Consider the following 19,634-nt stretch of genomic DNA (forward strand, 5'->3'; position numbering starts at 1 on the left):
TAATATGGGCCAGTGATGTGCAAATTTCCAGCTCTCAAGTCAGTAGGTGTTTGTAAATATGTGTATATACATACAAAATACTCTGTGTTTACTGATTGTGAAACCATGTAATACAGGTTGTTGTTGGCTTATGCTGAACTTCTTGAAAGAAGCCCACTTTGAAAATGTGTTGCTGTTGAAGCTAATAGTATGATTCAGGTACTGTCTTTCAAAAGTACTGCACTTAAAGCTTGTTTTAAAGACATGTATTGGTAAAACCTTCTGTACAGTGTCAAACTCTAGCATTGTGTATGTTCACTTTCCGAAAAGTATCCATTCTTTCCTTAAATTTGAAAGTGTGATTGTATTTGGCACTTGCCAAAAAGATATTTTCAAGTTAAGTGGAATTTGTTAGATAGAATTACTTCCTTAAACTTTTGGTGTTTGTATTTAAATTGGATATGAATGGATGTTTAAAGTTAACCAGGAATCCTATTTCTTTTATGAATTGTAATGGATGTTTTGAATGGGTGTTTCCCATGTGAGAACTGTTAAGTACTTGGGTCAAAATTGTTAAAACCATGTTTCTACTTTTGTGTCAGATAGAGGAAAGGGTCGCCAGAGACAAGCCATTTTGGGAGAACACCCTTCTTCGTTTAGACATGATGGCTATGGTAAGTTTGTCAAGGCAGAAGGAAGGTAGTATAGACAAACTACTAGAATTTTTGCATTTCTGATGAAGAATGGCACATTTCTTGTCTCTATTTTTCCTGCTCACCTGACTTGGTTTATAGGGGATTAGTCACTTATAATGTACTCCCAAGGAGTTGTCCAAAATCCTTTGTTTTCTTAGGATATTGATATATAATCCTTGAGATGAATGAGAGCTGCTGGTTGGAGATTGAAAAGCTTTTTTACCATTTTGTTTTGTTTTGGTTTGGTTTTGATTTTGATTTTGATTAGTAGTGGGTTCTGGTCTGTTAGAAGACCAAAAAGAGATACTGCTTTAGTAAGTATATTTTCTTCCATTATACCAATTATGAGCAAAGAGGAACTTTGAGTAATAAAGGCAGAAAAGATGGGGTATTTGTCCAAAAGAAATATGTTTTCTTGTTAGAGCCTTAAGTCTTTTACAGTTAAGACAGTTCTACAGTTGGTATTTTGGCTTTGGCTAAATTTGTTTGTATTTAATTCCTCTTTTTAAAAATTCTTAGTTTTAATGTTTGGTATATTGATAAGATTTAAGATCATGAAACCTAGAATAATACTCTTCCCCAGGAAAAAGTTAGGTATCAGACTATTGTCCTTATAGGTAGATGTTGAGAATTGCTACTGATAAGTCTTGTAACTGGTTAGAAGTTCTGTGATTTTAAATATTTTTTAGTTTTAAATAGTTACTGACCCCACCTATTCTGTGGTTTAAAGCTGAAGTATGATGCTATTAGAAGTGGTATAGAAAATAGAAATTGCTATATTGTGCTCTCAGGATTTATCTTTGAAAAGCTTCCAGTGTTGCCTGTTTTCTGAAATGTTTTCAGCATGCCTGCGTGTTTGATCATTATTCTTAGCTGTGAGCTTAAGCTTATTCCTTAGTTTGTTTTTTTGAACTCCAGGATTTATTATGTGTGTGTGTGTGTGTGTGTGTGTGAGTGTATGTTCAAGTTGCTATGGTAGTCTATATGGCAGAAATGATTGATCTGTGTTCTGTCTAAACAGTAAGTGTGGTATAGAATGAAAATCTTACTACAATTATTTTAATGAGCTCCTTGATAATTTTTCTTAGCTATTTCTTCGACAGCATAAATATTAAATCTGGTCATATGGATGGCTCTGCTCCTGTGGTAAAGAAACACTTATTAAGAGCCCACTATGCTTTCCATAATGGAGGGTTACAAAGAATTGTAATCACAAGTTTGTAGTGTAGTTGTGGAGTATATGTGTCATGGCAGTCAGCTGAATGCTAAAAATTGTTTAAATGTTTTGCCACAGGGTCTAGAGTAACCTGTGAAAGAATAAATGAAGGACAGAACCCTACTGTGGTAGTGTTGACACTATTTTCTTGGTATGGATTTTCAGAGTTGCTTTTCTTTGTAAAATCCATCTTACCGAAAAATTATATAAACAAAAATATGTTATATACCCTAGAAGAACTTTATAGTTTTAAAAAGCTTATTGTCCAACTCTTTTTCAGTTTCATACCCCAGTTTAGTGTGTGTGTGTGTGTGTGTGTGTGTGTGTGTGTGTGTGTGTGTAAATTTTAAAATGTAAGCTTACTTAAAGAGAGGTGTAAAATTCTTTACATTGGTAGTTAAATAGGGATCATTCTGGAGAGTCCTGCTCAGCAGGAATGGTTGTGTAGGGACCATTCTGAGCTCTGTCCATTGAAGCAGTTACCTCTCTGAGGAAAACTTGTTCTTCTTTTCTAGGGAAATAAGCAGAATAGAGTATAAGAGGAGAGAGAGAGAGATGAATAAAAAGAGGTAGAGAAGTAAGGTGAGGAAATGGGGGAAAAAGTAAAGAAGATGGGAATAGGTGCTAGTGACATTGAGACTTTTTTTTTAATGTTTATTTATTTTTGACAGAGAGAGACAGAGACAGAGACAGAGCATGAGTGGGGGAGGGGCAGAGAGAGGGAGACACAGAATCTCAAATAGGCTCCAGGCTCTGAGCTGTCAGCACTGAGCCCGATGCGGGGCTCGAACTCACACACCGCCTCACACACCGTGAGATCATGACCAAAGTCAGACACTCAACTGACTGAGCCACCCAGGTGCCCCAGAGACTTTTTTTTTTTTTTTTTTTTTTTTTTTTTTTTAAGAGAGAGAGCAGGGGAAGGAGCAGAGAGATGGGGAGAGAGAGAGAATCTCCACGTGAAGCTAGATGTGGGGCTCTATCCCACAGCCCTGGTATCATGACCTGAGCCGAAATCAAGAGTCAGACACTCAACCGACTGAGCCACCCAGGCGCTCTGATACTGAGCCTTTTAAAAAACATTGCAAATCACAGCTGTGTGCCTTCAGATGAGTAGTTCAGCAAAACCAGTGTATTTATTTGCATTTTGGTGTCATATCGTAAGTGGCTTTTCTTTTATGATGGTATAGGAGAAAGAGGGAATAGAAAAGATTTAATTTTTAATTAGATTAAATTTATTCATTGATTTATTATAGCAGTATAAATCTATGCTTTCAGAATATTTTAAATTTTTTAATTTGGGGAGCCCGGTCCTATGAGGTAAACTTGCAGATGCCCTCATATTTGAAATGTATGATTTTTGCTACTTTTATACAGATTTATTTGCTGTGAGCCTAAGAAAAGTTTATATATTAATTGCTAGTGTCTTTGGATATGCTCCTGGACCAAAGATTTTAAAGTATCAAAGATGAGAAATGCTGTTAAAATGACAGTAATGCCATTTAGGTAGTATTTTCCCACATAAGTGAATTTTTTAAATACCAGAAGTATTAGCTTTTTAAGGATCAAAATATTTTGCATGAACTTTTTGTTTTATATATAGAAAGCTTTTAAAGATTTCTGTTTTTTCTTATCTTCTTAAACAATATAGGCAGCAATGTAAATAGCATAGATAACATAATTTAATCCTGATGGCTGAGGTCATAATTACAAACGTTAGTTATTCTCTTGCACTGAATTCAGTTGTTACCTAGGGCAGTGAATCTCAGCATTTTTGGACCTTGGGGAACTTAAGTAGAGTGGAAGTTTCCACTGCCCATCTAGCACATACACACATCTTTCTACTTCCTATGAAAAAGAATATTTAGTGATAATAGTGAAATGTCATTACTGTACAAGCAAATGGTGGTAGTGTAATATGTATGGTGTAATATGTATGTGTGTGTTTGCAGTAGGGCTAAGAATGATTGATATTTGACCCCATTATATGTATCACTCTAAATTAGAGGCCAAAATATGTATAGTTACTAACAAGTATATATTGATGAGCTATATTGATTGTTTTAATAAACTATCAATTCCCAGCAGGAAGAGCAGTTGAATTCCAATTTAAGGCAACACTGATAACGATGAATTGATAAGGTGTTTCTGCCTTCATGAAGTTGTAGGAATTCACACTGTGTGTGTGCCCAGTGGTAGTGTTGCAGAATTGTTATGAATGGCAACTATATTTAGAATACTGAATTCTGAATTGGAGTCCACATAAGTTCTAATAGCATGCTGTGAATACCAAGATGTAGTTTCTTAGTGACTGACTTAGTAGATGACAGTTGTCCCTTAGTCTTGGATAAAAATGAAAGTCAGTAGTATTATATACGCTTTACTTCTTGAGAAATGAGGAAAAGACTTGGGTTTTTGGATTGGTTTCTTGCACATCAAGAAGACCTTTGCATGTTACCAGAGTATGCTTCGATTATGTAATCACTAACTCAGGAGCACTGAAGGTGTATGGATTTACGTTTCTGAGCTGTATCTCCATCTGAGTTGCTGCTTTTTTTTTTTTTTTTTTTTTTTTTTAGTTGAACTACAACTAACATACACTGTTGTATTAGTTTCGGTTATACAATATAGTGATTGGACATTTTATACATTATGCATTGCTCACCACGAGAAGTGTGGTACCATACAACGTTACTACAGTGTTATCAACCATATTCCCTGTGCTGTACTTTTTATCCCTGAGACTTAATTTTTTTTTTTTTTGTAACTGGGAGTTTGTACTTCTTAATCCCCTTCCTATTTCACCCCCCTCCCTCCTTGCCTCCCACAACCTCCAGTTTATGAGTCTGTTTCTTAGTTGCTTCTCAGTTCTTACGCCTCTCTTCTTGCTGTTGTGAATGTGCCTTATGCCTGCTTTTATATCAGTTTCTCCAGACTCCGTCCTCATTCCTGTCTGTTCCATTCACTTTAGCTTTATTTTTCTTGTTACTTCCAATCTGTTATGGATGGGAAAACCAGATAGAGTTGTTTAGAACTACTCTAAAGTTAGCATGTTGATTCTTAATAAGGATTCTCAGCGCGAGACATAGATTTATGTGTGTTTCTGTGACAACAGTTTCAGACACTCAGCCATTATTTTCTTCTGGGCTCTTGATGTTGTTTCAGATAGTGCAGGGTGCTGAATAAATGACACCTTTGAGTAGGTGAGATATTAACTAAATTAGAGGTTTAGTTTCCTAAATTAGAATTGGGGGATAAAATACTAACTAGAAAGCACATTATAGTAAAGTATATTCAAGGAGGCAGCTTTTCATTGGAATTAAAGAGATGTTCCTTTTGTTATATCTGTATAGAGATAGTTTCTGAGATTTCGTTGTGTATGTTACTGTATTATCCTCCAAAAGATTTTGGCAGGAGGCTTTTAAAAAACTTTTGAGGTATAATTTATACACAGCAGCCCAAAGTTTTACACTGATTTCCCCTTATTCCCACTATCTATGGCCTGATTTTGTATACTTCTGGTTCAACAATATTTTTAAAAATACAAACTTAAAGCCTGATGTATATGCAGGGGTGTGCAGGTCAATGTATATAGGATCTGATACAAAGAATTACAGATTTTATTAATCCCCACAGGTTATATTTGAATATTAACACATTTGAGTTTTCCTGGGACATACACCAAACTAGCTAATAGTAAGAGTTCACTTTTTGTGTGATGAAGCGTATCTGCTAAAGTTGTGTTTTGTTTTGTTTTGTATCATTTTTATAGGCTCCCATGGTCCATTATTGCCTTTACCAAGTCGTTACAGAATGGGCTCTCGAGATACACCTGAGCTTGTGGCGTATCCGTTACCACAGGCTTCTTCCTCTTACATGCATGGAGGAAATCCGTCTGGTTCAGTTGTAATGGTTAGTGGATTACATCAGCTAAAAATGAATTGTTCAAGAGTGTTCAACCTATTCTGCTTATATGGAAATATTGAAAAGGTAAGTTTCATTTCATATTAATTTCTTTTGCTAGGATATCTAGCAGGAAAGTCTGAACAGGCAGTAAATACATGTGTCTTTGCCTTTTATTGGGAACATACAAGTTCTTTTAGTAGTAACCAATGTACGCAAAAAATTCATTAGGTGGGAACTTCAGAAATTGTTTTTTGTTGGTAAGCGATCGGTATAGGTTGTTAGTACTAAAAATACTTTAAAAATAGAAGTCCAAAACAGTTTAATCAACCACTAGAGTATTATAGACATAAAGCCTGTATTAATTTTATCATTACAAAGAGTTTCTGTCTAGCATTTAACATGTTGAACTGTAGAATTTGAAAGAGCAGTTACTTTCGTGGAGCTTGAGCACAAGTCATGAATTTTTAGGAAAATCCTGGATTTATATACTTGGCCTTCCAAATGCTAGAGTTCTAGTATCTTCTGAGGAACAATGTGCTTTTAGCTCTATCAGTATTTGAAACTGACCCACTTTGAAAGAATGTGTCCAAAACTTTGTCTGGAGGCTTATACTCACTCAAAAAGTAGCAAAACATTTAAATTTTATATATTTTAAAGATCTTTAAAGAGCTGTAACCTTGTTTTCACTAGGCATCTATTTCCCTGGATCTGTGATGTTTTGTTCATTGATATAAATACTTAAAATAGTTCTTATCATAAAGTAGATGCTAAACTGTTTTTTAAAGAATCATGGAAAATTTAACTGGGGAAGTGACCGGTAGTCTTAAGTCACCAATTGTTCGATACCCTTGCCAATTTGAGTTTCAGTACTGAGGTAATGTTATTTTTCTCTATTGTTTTAAGTGATTTTAGTGTTCTTTTCACTACAATAAAAAGGTATAAGCATGTGAGTCATAAATGTGTGGGAGGGGGAGCATGGCTTGAATAGTTGGTACTCTTAGTTCTTACTTGGTTTATTAATTCTAAAGCCTCCTTGATCTGAGGAAGCAACTCAGAAAATCTCTGAGACAAGAATTTCCTCAACATAACAATTTGACCACATTTAGAAAAGAAAGAAAATTCCACTTTTGGTCTAGGGCTAACATATGGGATATCTCTGCTTATGTAACTAGCCAGGAATACAGGGGATAGATTTAGCAATACTGGGAGAAGTAGTCCAGGATTTTTTCACACAGACATTTATCTTAAGACACCTAGGTGTTAGTTAAGGTTTAGGAACTGCATGTTTGATGACTAAATGGGCTTTAGTGTGTATTTTAGCCTTATCACTTAGGTTGTCTCTGTGCTTATCATATTTGTAGATAATCAGAATCAGGCAGTTCAGTCAACATCCTCAGTATATCTTTGTCTTTTGTGTTATGAACTAATTGTCTCATGATTTAGAAACATAAATCACTTTGTGTGATAAATGCAAAATCTTCTGTGTGCTATTTGAACAATTCTAGTCCCATATCTCAAAAATTTTTAAACATTTTAAATAATATATTATGATACACTAATCTCAAGTTATGATAGTCCTTTAAAAGACCTATATATAGTTAATTATTCCTCACCTTTTTTTGAGATTCATGAATATAAGAGCTCCATATTTAATATATTTAGTCATTATTAGATTTGTAGGATGTTATTGGATTAAATCAATGTATAGAAATTTTGCCCACAAGAAGACAGTTGATTTTGAGCAAAGCTGAAAAGTTCTACTATAGCTGAGTTTTGTTTAAATACAGGAGCAGTATAAAAATGCCAAGATAGCCCGTTAAAAAGGATAGTTAGTTGCAAGGGTGGGTATAAATGCTATGCTGCATTTGTTGTGTAAATATGTTTGTAGTGTTCTTTTAAGGCTAACAAATAAGAAGGGAGTATATTCAAGGTATCGTGAATGTTAGTGGTACAGAATAGCTATTTTAAGGACTTTCCAAGGGGCGGGGTACTATGCTGAATAATTATCATACTTTAACCCATCTAACCCTCATTACTACATTGTTATATATTAAAATTGGAATAATATAAGAGGATAAGTATGGCCTCTGTCCAAGATGTTATGAGAACTTGTGAAGTAAAGCCTGTGTTTTAAAGTGCCCCTAACCTTGTACAAGCCTTCCTCCTGGGAGTGCTTGCTGTCTCAAGGCCATCTTGTATTATTTCTTACAGTATCTTGAGTATTGTCTTAACAGCATTCTGAAAAGTCGGTAATTACTATTTACTTTAAAATTTTTGACCTACCTACCAGAATATAAGTTTCAAGAAGACTGTGTCTATTATGTTCACCATTAATTCCCAGTACCTCACACAGTGTTTATCAAAATATTTGAGGCACCTAGTAAATGTTTGTTGAATGAGTAAATATTGTTGAATCCTACTAGATGTTATCGTTACCTCCATTTTATAGGGAAGTGTGTGGCTCAGGGAAGTGAAGTAAATTGCCCCAAATCACACAATAAATAGCAGAGTCAGGGTAAGCCTGTGCTCTTCTTTATTGTGCTATATAATAGAATTATAGTCTTCCTTTTTTTTTAAGTTTATTTATTTATTTTGAGAGGGAGAGTGCATGCACACAAGCAGTGGGAGGGGAGAGAATCCCACGCAGGCTCCATGCTGACAGTGGGAGCTCAGTCTCATGACCCATGAGATCATGACCTGAGCCAAAATCAAGAATCAGACATTTAAGCGACTGACCCATCCAGGCGCCCCTATCATCTTCCTTTTTAACTGTTGAATTTTGATAAGAGCTAGGAGTGTGTAATAGCACAGCAGAATAAAGTCAAGATTCCAGGTGATCTTCTGTATTTGACATCAACCACTTAAATCATACTATCTTTCAGAAATTCTGTTACTGTAGAAGGGAAATAAATAGTCACCTTTTTGGGATTTTGTATTTACAGGTAAAGTTTATGAAGACCATTCCTGGTACAGCACTGGTAGAAATGGGTGATGAGTATGCTGTAGAAAGAGCTGTCACACACCTTAACAATGTCAAATTATTTGGGAAAAGACTTAATGTTTGGTAATTATCTTAAGTGGTAAATTTTAAAAGTGTTAAAAAAAACTTCATTTTTATTAGAAACATTAATTTCAATTTCAGAATATTTTAATGTAATTGAGAGCACATTTGAAACTAGCACCTATAATGTTACTATTTTAGACAAAGTATGTTAGGGTCATATAATTCAGGTTTTGCTCACCTATACCTAGTTTTTAGTGTTACCATAAAACAGCATGTAAAAATGGGCAAGTTTTATGTAAAGTTTCCTAATACAAGACTGTATCTAAGCTATGAGTGATGGATTATAACTCAAACTAAATTTAAATATTCAAATAAATGTTTAAAATATTAAATATTTAAACCACATTTAAAATAGCTACATTTGTCTTATTTGTTAAAATGAATGCAGGCATATGTATTAACATTTCGAGACTGTCTACTTGCTGCTTTTTATCTAACAAGCTATGTTCTGTACGTTTTTCCTTCCCAATCTTTAGTGTGTCTAAACAACATTCAGTTGTTCCAAGTCAAATATTTGAGCTGGAGGATGGTACAAGTAGCTACAAAGATTTTGCAATGAGCAAAAATAATCGCTTCACAAGTGCTGGTCAAGCATCTAAGAATATAATTCAGCCGCCCTCGTGCGTGCTGCATTATTATAATGTTCCATTGTGTGTCACAGAGGAGACCTTCACCAAGGTGGGTGCTGAAATAGAGTTGTGCAGAATGTTCTGTCTTATTTCAAAATTTAAAATATTTTAGCCTCATTTTAAAGTCTTGTGCTGTTCATCTACTTTTGATGTTAATAGTATTCTGTTATTTATTTGGTACTTTATAGTTCATTCTTTGGTCATTGTACTTTTCTGGCTTCCATTCTGCATTAGTCTTTTGTTGGTTTGTGGCTCAGTCTTTTTGAGAGCTAGATTGAGAGTGAGAGACCTTACTTCTGGATTCAGAAAGTTCTTTTACTATGCCCTTAAATCTTGCCCATAAAAAAATGTTATCTATCCCTACCTTTTTGCCTAAATGTAGGAAATATTTCAGAAAAGAATTGATTTTCTGGAACTCCACTCCCTACCTTAGACACTAGATAAATCTTGGTCAGCTCTGAAAATATGTATTTCAGTTACCAGTTTGTGGTTTTATTGTATAGCACTAAATAAGTTACATAGTTCACAGAATATCACTTTTTTTAGTTGATTTTCTCCTAGAACTTACTAATCTAAAAAGTGTTTGATTTAATTCATGCATGCCAGTCTTAAATGCTGCCATAAATTTACTTTCTTAAAAAAAACAGGAATATTATTATTTTGGCCATATTTTTAATGGAGTTTTACATTTCTTTGACAGTTATGTAATGACCATGAAGTTCTTACATTCATCAAATATAAAGTGTTTGATGCAAAACGTAAGTGCACATTCCCTCTTTTTAGGTTTTCTGGTTAAACTGATGACAAGCCAATAACAACTGGATTTGTGTTTCTTTGTTTTGTTTTAGCTTCTGCCAAAACACTTTCTGGGCTGTTAGAATGGGAATGCAAAACTGATGCAGTGGAAGCCCTTACCGCACTTAATCACTACCAGATAAGAGTTCCAAGTAAGTGAAATTGTGTCATAATTATTCAATAGCAGTTACTGTCAAAACATTAGTAATTTTACCATAACACTTACTGTCTTTTTAATATAGAGAAGTACAAAGTAAAAAGGCATATAAATCCCACCCCCCACACAATCCTTATGTTAGTTCCCTATTGCTTGTATAACAGATTACCACTTTCAGCAGTTTAAGACAGCAAACTGAGGGTCAGTAATCTGTGGACAGTTTAGCTGGGTATTTCTAGCTTAGGATCTCTCGAGGTTGTGGTCAAGCTGTTTTCTGGGTCTACAGCCATTTCAAGTCATGCTTGGGGACTGGGAAATCCATTTCCAAGTTCACTTACATGGTCCTTTGCAAGTCCAGTCAAGTTACATTGGCCATTTCATGGTAGCTGGCTTTCTTCAGAGTAAGTGATCCAAAGGAAATGAGAGCAAAAACCAAACCAGAAGCCACAATGTCTTTTATACCCTAATATTTGGAAATGACATACTATCATTTATGCTGTATTTTAATTGCACAGACCAACTGTGGTACAGTGTGGGAGGAGACCGTACAGGGCTATGAATACCGGAAGGGTGGATCATCGAGGCCATCTTGGATGCTGGCTCCCACAATCCCTCTTGATGTTTTTAGAAGAAAGTAATACATACATTTATATGGTTAAAAAGCTTAAAGCACATAAGGGTACAAAATGAAAGTTAAAGGTTTCTACAACTTATAATCTGTTTGTCTTCTTTATTCCTCCTCCAGTGTATGTATATCTACATTTTAAAAATTTACATAAAATTTTTTTTTTTAATATTTTGAGAGGGTGCATGCATGCACCTGTGCATGTATAAAAGTGGGGGAGGGACAGAGGGAGAAAAAGGGAGAGAGAGAGAGAGAGAGAGAGAGAGAGAGAAAGAAAGAAAGAAAGAATCTTAAGGAGGCTCCTTGCTCAGTGTGGAGCCAGGTGAGGGGCTCAGTCTCACAACTGTGAGATGGTGACCTGAGCCAAAATCAAGAGTTGGATTCTTAACTGACTGAGCCATCCAGGCACACCCACAAAATGGTTCTTCTTTGTTGTTGTTGTTGTTGTTTTTGTTGTTTTTGTTGTTGTTGTTAGCGCAAGTTGGGAAGAGGGACAGGGGGGAGAGAGAGAGAGAGAGAGAGAATCTTTTACTTTTTCATTTGAGAGACAGAAAGCAGGAGAGAGGGGCAGAGGGTGAGAGACAGAGACAGAATCCCAAGCAGGCTCCATATTCAGTGCAGAGCCCAATGTGGGGCTCAGTCCCGTGACCCTGGGATCATGACCTGAGCCAAAATCAAGAGTCGGATGCTCAACCAACTGAGCCACCCAGGTGCCCCCAAAATGGTTCTCCTGTACATATTCTTCTTTGCCTTACTGGTTTCATTTACTATGTCTTAGAGCTATTTCTGTATCAGCACATGCAAAGCCACTTTTTTTTTTTTTTTTTTTTTTAAAGCATAGGCATAGTAGCTATTCATGGTAGAGATGTACCACAATTTGATTTACCATGAATACTGGTTTTAATTTGTATCAAATGAAATCGTCTCTCTGTTTAATCTTTCCAAAATGGTAAATGGCCTCTTTTTCTACCATGCAAAGAACACTCAAGTATATAACTTCTGAAGTGTTGTGCTGTGTACTTTGATCCTGGATCTAAAGGGCGTTAAAAGTTTATTTTTCTAAATATTGGAAGAAAAAATATTACTAACTTTATTAGGTATGATGAGGAAAGAAAGGAAAAATACGCACTGAGGATTTATGGGTAGAATAACATATTGAGGATTTACTTTAAAATATTCTAGCTCCCAGGGACACCTGGGTGGCTCAGTCGGTTGAGCATCCAACTTTGGCTCAGGTCATGATTACACAGTTCGTGAGTTCAAGTCCCGCGTCAGGCTCTGTGCTGACAGCTCAGAGCCTGGAGCCTGCTTCAGATTCTGTGTCTCCCTCTGTCTCTGCCCCTCCCCCACTCACCCTCTGTCTTTCTCAAAATGAATAAATGGTTAAAAAAATTTTTTTTTCTATATTCTAGCTCCCAAAAAGTGTGTGGAGGGTAGGTAGATAAAATAAGACTGTCAAACTTTGACAATTATTAAAATTAGGTGATAGAGGGGCACCTGGGTGGCTCAGTTGGTTAAGCGACCAACTTTGGCTCAGGTCATGATCTCGTGGTCCCTGAGCTTGAGCTCCGCATCGAGCTCTGTGCTGACGTCTCAGAGCCTGAAGCCTACTTTGGATTCTGTGTCTCCCTCTCTCTCTGCCCCTCTCCCACTCATACTCTGTCTCTCTCACTCTCAAAAATAAATAAACATAAAAAATTAAAACAAAAAATTAGGTGATATATAGGGGTTTGTCATACTAATCTATAAATTTTTTTATGTTTGAAAATTTTAATTAAAAGATAAAAAATAAATAGGAATATCTCCTCATTTAACTTTTTAGTCACAAAAGTAAATTTTAGGTAGTGAATCATAGCTTAATATCAGAAGGTTTTTATTTATTTATTTTTAAAGTTTATTTTTGAGAGAGAGATTGCAAGCAGGCTCCACCGGTAGTGTGGAGGCCAATGCAGGGCTTGAACCCATGAACCGTGAGATCATGACCTGAGCCGAAACCAAGAGCCAGACGCTTAACTGACTGAGCCTCCCAGGCACCCCCTCAATAGAAGTTATTTAAAGGCTAAAATTACATGTATATTTGAGACGTAGACAAGATAGTATATGAATTTTAAACTCCTTGGAGGCTAGAACAATTATTTATCTTTTTATCCTCTCCAGTGTCGTGCAAATACTTGTTATTTATAAGCTTTTTCCTTTATAGGAATGTTTTTCTTGAAGGATGATAGCTTTTAATACGTTAAGATACCAGAATTATTTCTTTGCATAATCAAGTAAGGAAGAATTATTTCTGTCTAGTCTGAAAAGTTAAGGAAAAATGTATAAAATGGAAAAATTTTTTGTGGATAATACTGTTTTTATTGAGTAATTTTAGAATTTAATAGTAGATCTTCTGGAACTTTTTCAGTTTATTAATATTTTCCTATACATTCCAGTCTTGTCCCATTTCCCAGCCTGTATTTGAATTGGCTTTTGTAGAGGAACTGCCATTCTAATGTATTCTGCAAAGGGAGCTTTGCTGGTGAACATAAGCCTAATCCTATACTATTTATCTGTAATGATTAATTAATTCACTGAGAAGCATTGAGTTCCTCTGTGTGTCAGATAATGTTCAGCAGTAGGAATGTAACCGTGGACAGAGTCCCTGTCTTCATGTAGGTTAACTGCCAGTAGCGATGTACAGAAGTAATCTTCCCCTTTCCTTGCATAGAAATTTTCCTTCTTTATGTTTCTGCTCCTGATGCTATATGAAGGTGAAATAATTGACTCTGCTAATTCAAGGTAATCTTGAAAGTTTGATGAAGTGAACTGTTAACTTTGTTTTTTAATTTTTACAGATGGTTCCAATCCCTACACATTGAAGCTTTGCTTTTCTACATCATCCCATTTATAAGAAGAGAAGAGCATGTTAGAATTTATGTTCACCTTTATTACAGTTTTAAAGCTACACTTCATTAAAAAAAATCTAAGATTGTTGATCTAATGTTGCCTTGCTTCCTTTGATTTAAGATCCTGTTCTGTAATAAACAAATATTTTGCCTTGAGTAAATTTGTTGTAAAGTTAAATATTGAATTGTTTTCATTTTAAAATAGAATATCATAATGTAGACTATCTACAGCTTCCTTGTAGATTACTCAAATATATGATTTCTAATCTTATTATTTTTCTTCCACAGTGAAAATATATTTGCATTCTTAATGCTAACTATCTGCAAGTATTTTTCCATTGTGTATGAGATTAATGCAGGTGAAAGTATTGCATTTTAATATAGAATTCCTATTATATGTTTAGATGTTTACGTATGTTGCAGTTATTCATATTAAACATAACTTGTATTTATTAAGTATTTTAATCAAGTTTGAGAATAACATTGCACATAATGAATTTTAAGTACTAAAGATTTAGCTGATTTTATATTTCTGAAAGGCTAACAGACATGGGTACACTTGTACAGTATGCACTCAAACTTATTTAAATTGGTGTAATTTTTTTTTTTTTTAAGTCATTGTCCATTTGTATTGACATGCCTCTGTTTCTAGTTCCAGTTTGGAGATTTTATAAAGTTACAACAATGAGTTAATGTGTTCATCTTCATTTGTTGCATGTGACTTGATCTTGAAAACACATCTGGTGTTTGGCATTGAGATTTTAATGGAAGTTATGATTAACAGTTCCTCTTCTTGCTAACCTGAGATCCATGGATGGGCTTTAGGGAGTTCGTGAACCCCTTAATATTGGATGTAGAATTTGGGGTACTTGCATTTTTATTTTTTACTCTTGAATCCATCAGTAATATATGTATTTTTCTATATGGTGCAAGGTGTAAGGATCTAATTTTATTTTTATTCCAAACAGATAGCTATTTGTTTCAACACCATTTATTAAACATTCTTTCTCCCATTGGAACTGTTTTTTTTCCTTTTTTTGGAAAATAATATATCTCAAGGAGTTGTAAGGACTAAACATGGTATTAAGAGACTATAGCACACTTGTTATCAAATTCATAGCTTTTTTATAATAAAAATGTGATGTAGCCATTTTGTATTTATCTTTAATAGAAGGGGAATATGTTTCATCTACCTAGAATAACTGAAGTCTATAGTTAGCTGTAGCAGTTTTGTGATCTTGAGACTTTTAAACAAATTTCCAAGTAGAAGTTCTATTTAGATCTTTTGTAAAAGTTTTATTTTGAATTTTAACATAAAAACAGTCTGCCTTAATCCATTTAGAAATGAGGCAAGGGTTTAAAAAATTTTAGAGCTGTTGAATAGGAAGTTAAGATGGAAAGTAAACACACGTTAACATTTATTTCCCCTTGAATTTTAACAGCTGTGAACCAGTGTCCCTTTAGCCCTCTAAAGATCTAGAAAAATTTAAATTCAATCTAGAGGCATTACATGGAACCCAGTAAGTTATGCCAAGGGCACCTTGTGTATGAACTGTAATTGTATGATACTGGGCTCTGTGTGTTCCTCATTCATTTGTTGCCAATTTTATGTTTACCTAACTCTACGATAACCAAATCTTTTTTTTCCCCCTCCCCTATACTTTTTACATTTGTTGCAAAATGAAATTATCTTTATTTTAAAAGGTAATTTCTGAGTTTATGTAATAGTTGTCTCCCTCCCTTTCCCTTTTCTGAAAACTAATAGTGATGTCAGCATTCTAGATTATTTTGTGCCTAAGATTTTAGGAAACACACCCATGGATGGTGACAAGTCTTAATTAATTTAGATTTGGTTTAAATGGTATTGACTTTTAGATACGAACTCTGTCTTAATGCTCTTTCCCCAACAGAATGATGAGTAAATTCCTAAGGTGTAAAGTATTGTTAAGTTATACCTTGCTGATCTATACACTGGTATGTCAGCCCTATACTATTGTTATCAGTAATGTCTTTGACAGTTTACTTGGGTGTCACTGCTGTTAATACCTGATACTATCTGATCCTGGAATGGAATTGGCTTTGGCAACATTCTGTATTTCCTTAGCCTTAACAACAATGTTAGATAAACATTCTTTGTGCTATCTTTCTGCTTTTAGGAGAACATGAAAGAGTAGATGCTATAGCTATAAAGAAATAATATTAGCTTTGAGTTTATTTTTTAAGTATTGGAATCCTATCCCATATCTAAATCCCATTAAATATTAGAAAATATATCTGTATAACTGAGTTAAGGAATATAAGCTGCCTTTTAAAATCCTCACTTTCCTGCTGAGGGTATTACCTCAAATAAAATTTATGGTTGCAGCTGACATGAGACTTACGAACATCCTAGTGATTTGGTTATCCAGACTATGTTTTCTAGGACTCCAGTTGAGAGAAGAAAATAAAAATTACCAAATGGGGTTAGTTACATTTCATCTTTTCTTTTTTTATTGCAAGGATAGGTTGCTAGGTAACTGCTTTTTAGTAGTTACCATTGATACTCCATTCTTTCTAGAATAAAGACATTTTGACCATAGAGCATTCTTCCATAATTAGGAAGCAAAAGCACAAGGAACTTTGCTTCACTTAAAAAGTTCTTCAGGTGGGGCACCTGGGTGGCTCAGTTGGTTAAGCGTCTGACTTTGGCTCAGGTCATGATCTCAAGGTTCGTGAGTTCAAGCCCTGTTTTGGGCTCTGCCCTGACAGTGAGGAGCCTGCTTGGGATTCTCTTTCCCTCTCTCTCAGCCCCTTACCTGTGCATGCATGCCTGCTCTCTATAGCTCTCAAAAATAACTAAACATTAAAAAAAAAGAATTTTGTAAATACAAACTCTTTTTGTATACAGTACAATGAATTTCATAGGAATGCAACTACCTTGTAAATCAAGGAAAGATGATTGCAGTATTTCTGAAAGTTCTTTGTTATTTTGGAAAATTAGGTCATGGAAAGATTGAGTTGACATTACATTGATATTATAACACATCAGGGTCAGTTTTCATTTGCAGCAGTCATGCTCATCTCTTTGTCTTCTACTGTAACCATTCCTGAACATTTATGCTTCACAGTATGCAGGTCAGGTTTTATATAATTAAGGTTTTATGTTGTTTTCCTTCAAATATTGTGTGTGTGTGCATGCATGTGTGTGTAGGTAGGTGGGAGGGTAGGTAGGTATAATCAAGGAAGTTTATTTGAGCATAATGTTAAAGGTGTCAGATTGTGTGGATTGGGAACCATTGCTTTAACCTAATCTGGTTCTGGGTTGAACTGGTAAACCTAGGTTGATCCAAAGACAGTGAAGCCTAGGATTTGTTGAAGAAGGGGTAAGGAGATGCTCTCCCAAAGTCGTGTGGTCTGCATTTATGAGGTAGGCCTGGGACTGTATTGCCATTTTGCTATCTTGAGAGATACCAGCAGGTGGGGAAAAAAAGAAACAGAAGAGGATAGAACTAATTTAGACAGCTGTGGAAACCACTGTGAGCATAGGCTACTTTGCTCATGCTCCGTAGACTCCTGTCTTCAGAGTTCCCTTTTCAGTTTGAAGTCCTAGCTAGACATTTTTAAGAATGTCTAAGTGCCTAAATCTCACCTTAAGCCATTGTAGTGTACAAACAACACAAATGAAAGAGTACAGAGAATTGTTTGACAGGTAGCCCTGTTTTTAAACTGAGCTATTTTTATCTTTTTGCCAGTCTGGGCTTATGACTCCCATTGTATTTTCCCACTTTGAATTTTTTTGTCCTAAGTAGTACCATAAAGTTTAAACATAAGTCAAATACCTCTGGACACTTTTCTATACTGAAGCTATTCTCTGTAGGTTTGTTAGTGAGTTGCTTTTAATATATACTCAACCTAAAAATTCTCTCCGTTGTGTACTTCAGTCCTTTTATGTAAATCTTACAGAATTTAATTGAATTAAGTAGAAGCACTGAATTAGTGGCAATTTCTGATTTGAAAACATACACAGCTCCCTAATATGACACAGTAATAAGACCAAAGCTACTGAATAACCTTGAAATATTTGCTTTGAGTTGATTTGATAATCTGGTTATCATTTGTTTTTTTCTCCTGAGAAACACCAAGAGAAATCAAGAGCAATATTAATTCTTTCTGGGGAATAGTTATGGATTATTGAAAGTCTGGAAAGTAAACTAGTAAATGGCCTCAAATATTGTGATTATTACCATAATTTAAGTATTGGCTAATTAGGTAACTGAATACCAGTGGGATAGTTGGGGGACTTGAAACCTGATTATAATTTAGGATTGTGAAACTTAGGTTGTTAAGATGGTTATTGAAGTGGTTTTGTTTATTTGAAATACCTTTTTTTTTTTAAGACAGTAGGGTGAGAAAAACGTAGATAACACCTATGTTGCATAGTAATACTTGGCATGATTTGCAACAGTTAGAAAAGAGGATTTCGCAGGTGGCAGGGGCGGGGAGGGGTCGGACGGTTGGAGGGCTGAGGAAGAGGAACGATTCCATGAGTAGAAACTAGAATCCTACTGATAGCCAGTCCATCTGCAGATTTTGCCTTAGTTTCGACAAAAACCATTCCAGAAATGTCGCTTGCAACCATTTGGCTTCTTGGACATTTAACTCATTTATTTTTTTTTAATATCTGTTAAGCGCATGGAATGTACCAGACATTAGAAGTTCAAACAGACAGCTTTTAGCAGTCAGTAGGTTAATTTGAGCTTACAAAGGAACCAATAGAAGAATGGCAAAGGTATCTTCCCAGATAGGAAACACTATTTCCTAAGTAGGAGGAACTAAAAATCAATTAGTGAATCTCTGATCTTTGAGTAATATATTTAAATCTGTTCTTTTATGAATTCTATAAAATGGAAAAATGAGGTCAAGGAGTGATTAGCACTGCGTGGGTGTGTGGAGGGAAGCGGTAATGTTTCACAAACTAATGATGAGAAGCCCAGATACTGTGATCTGTTAAAGTTTAACAAAACCTTGTAGGGATGCTATGACCTGAAGTTCAATTTGACGTAAAACCCAGATGTTAATCCTTAAGATTCTTATGTAAACAAAAAAGCCCTTTTATTTCATTAAGTTAATTGATCTTTCTCAGTGACTTGGAAGTGTTAGCTGTATTTGCCCAAAGTATTAATTGCTGTGGTAAAATGACAGAAAGTAGAATGGGTGGTTGCCGGGGACTGGGGGAGGGGTGAGGAGTGAATGGGGAGTGACAGCTCATGGGTACAGGATTTTGGTGGGGGTGGTGTGTGATGATATTCCTCTGGAACTAGATGGTGGTAGTGGTTAACCAAATTGTGACGTACTAAATGCCATGGAATTGTACACGTTAAAATGGGAATAAAAAAAGGTCTGGCCCAGCGACCCTTCAGTTTAGAGAAGGGTCAATACAGTGAGTGCGTCAGGACTTTCATGTAGCTGGCTAGATAGGTTGAGGAAGGAATGTGGGGCATAGGGGGAAAGTGGGTTACTTTTACCAACACCAGCAGAAGATGTGATTCTAGATCTGGTTTATGGTTGTATTGCTCTGATGGCTGGTCACTTCTCGTCTGTCATCCTGGACTATGGGGCAGGGGAGTTGGAGCCAGGAAAGAGCCCACTGGAGTTTTGTGAACAGTGAGCAGTTAGGAAAGAGGTTTTGGGAAAGGGAGGGATG

The 19,634-nt window shown here is 35.4% G+C and overlaps 1 protein-coding gene and 1 pseudogene across 2 annotated transcripts in view; both read left to right on the plus strand.

Annotated features, from left to right (window-relative positions):
- HNRNPLL (heterogeneous nuclear ribonucleoprotein L like) overlaps positions 1 to 14,639 on the plus strand; it is a 37,768-nt gene extending 23,129 nt beyond the window's left edge. The window contains exons 7-13 of one of the 2 annotated variants that reach the window (XM_006930353.5): positions 582 to 653; positions 5,663 to 5,880; positions 8,739 to 8,860; positions 9,337 to 9,538; positions 10,190 to 10,247; positions 10,338 to 10,436; positions 13,901 to 14,639. In XM_006930353.5, the coding sequence (XP_006930415.1) occupies positions 582 to 653; positions 5,663 to 5,880; positions 8,739 to 8,860; positions 9,337 to 9,538; positions 10,190 to 10,247; positions 10,338 to 10,436; positions 13,901 to 13,956 (827 nt within the window). In that variant the 3' untranslated portion in view covers positions 13,957 to 14,639. The remainder of the gene's footprint in view (positions 1 to 581; positions 654 to 5,662; positions 5,881 to 8,738; positions 8,861 to 9,336; positions 9,539 to 10,189; positions 10,248 to 10,337; positions 10,437 to 13,900) is intronic. The other variant, XM_006930354.5, reaches the window with a different exon arrangement.
- Positions 7,827 to 7,927, plus strand: LOC111559946 (annotated as a pseudogene).
- Positions 14,640 to 19,634: the final 4,995 nt, after the last annotated feature.

The sequence above is a fragment of the Felis catus genome, chromosome A3 (genome assembly GCF_018350175.1).
Source record: "Felis catus isolate Fca126 chromosome A3, F.catus_Fca126_mat1.0, whole genome shotgun sequence".
Classification (NCBI taxonomy): Eukaryota; Metazoa; Chordata; class Mammalia; order Carnivora; family Felidae; genus Felis; species Felis catus.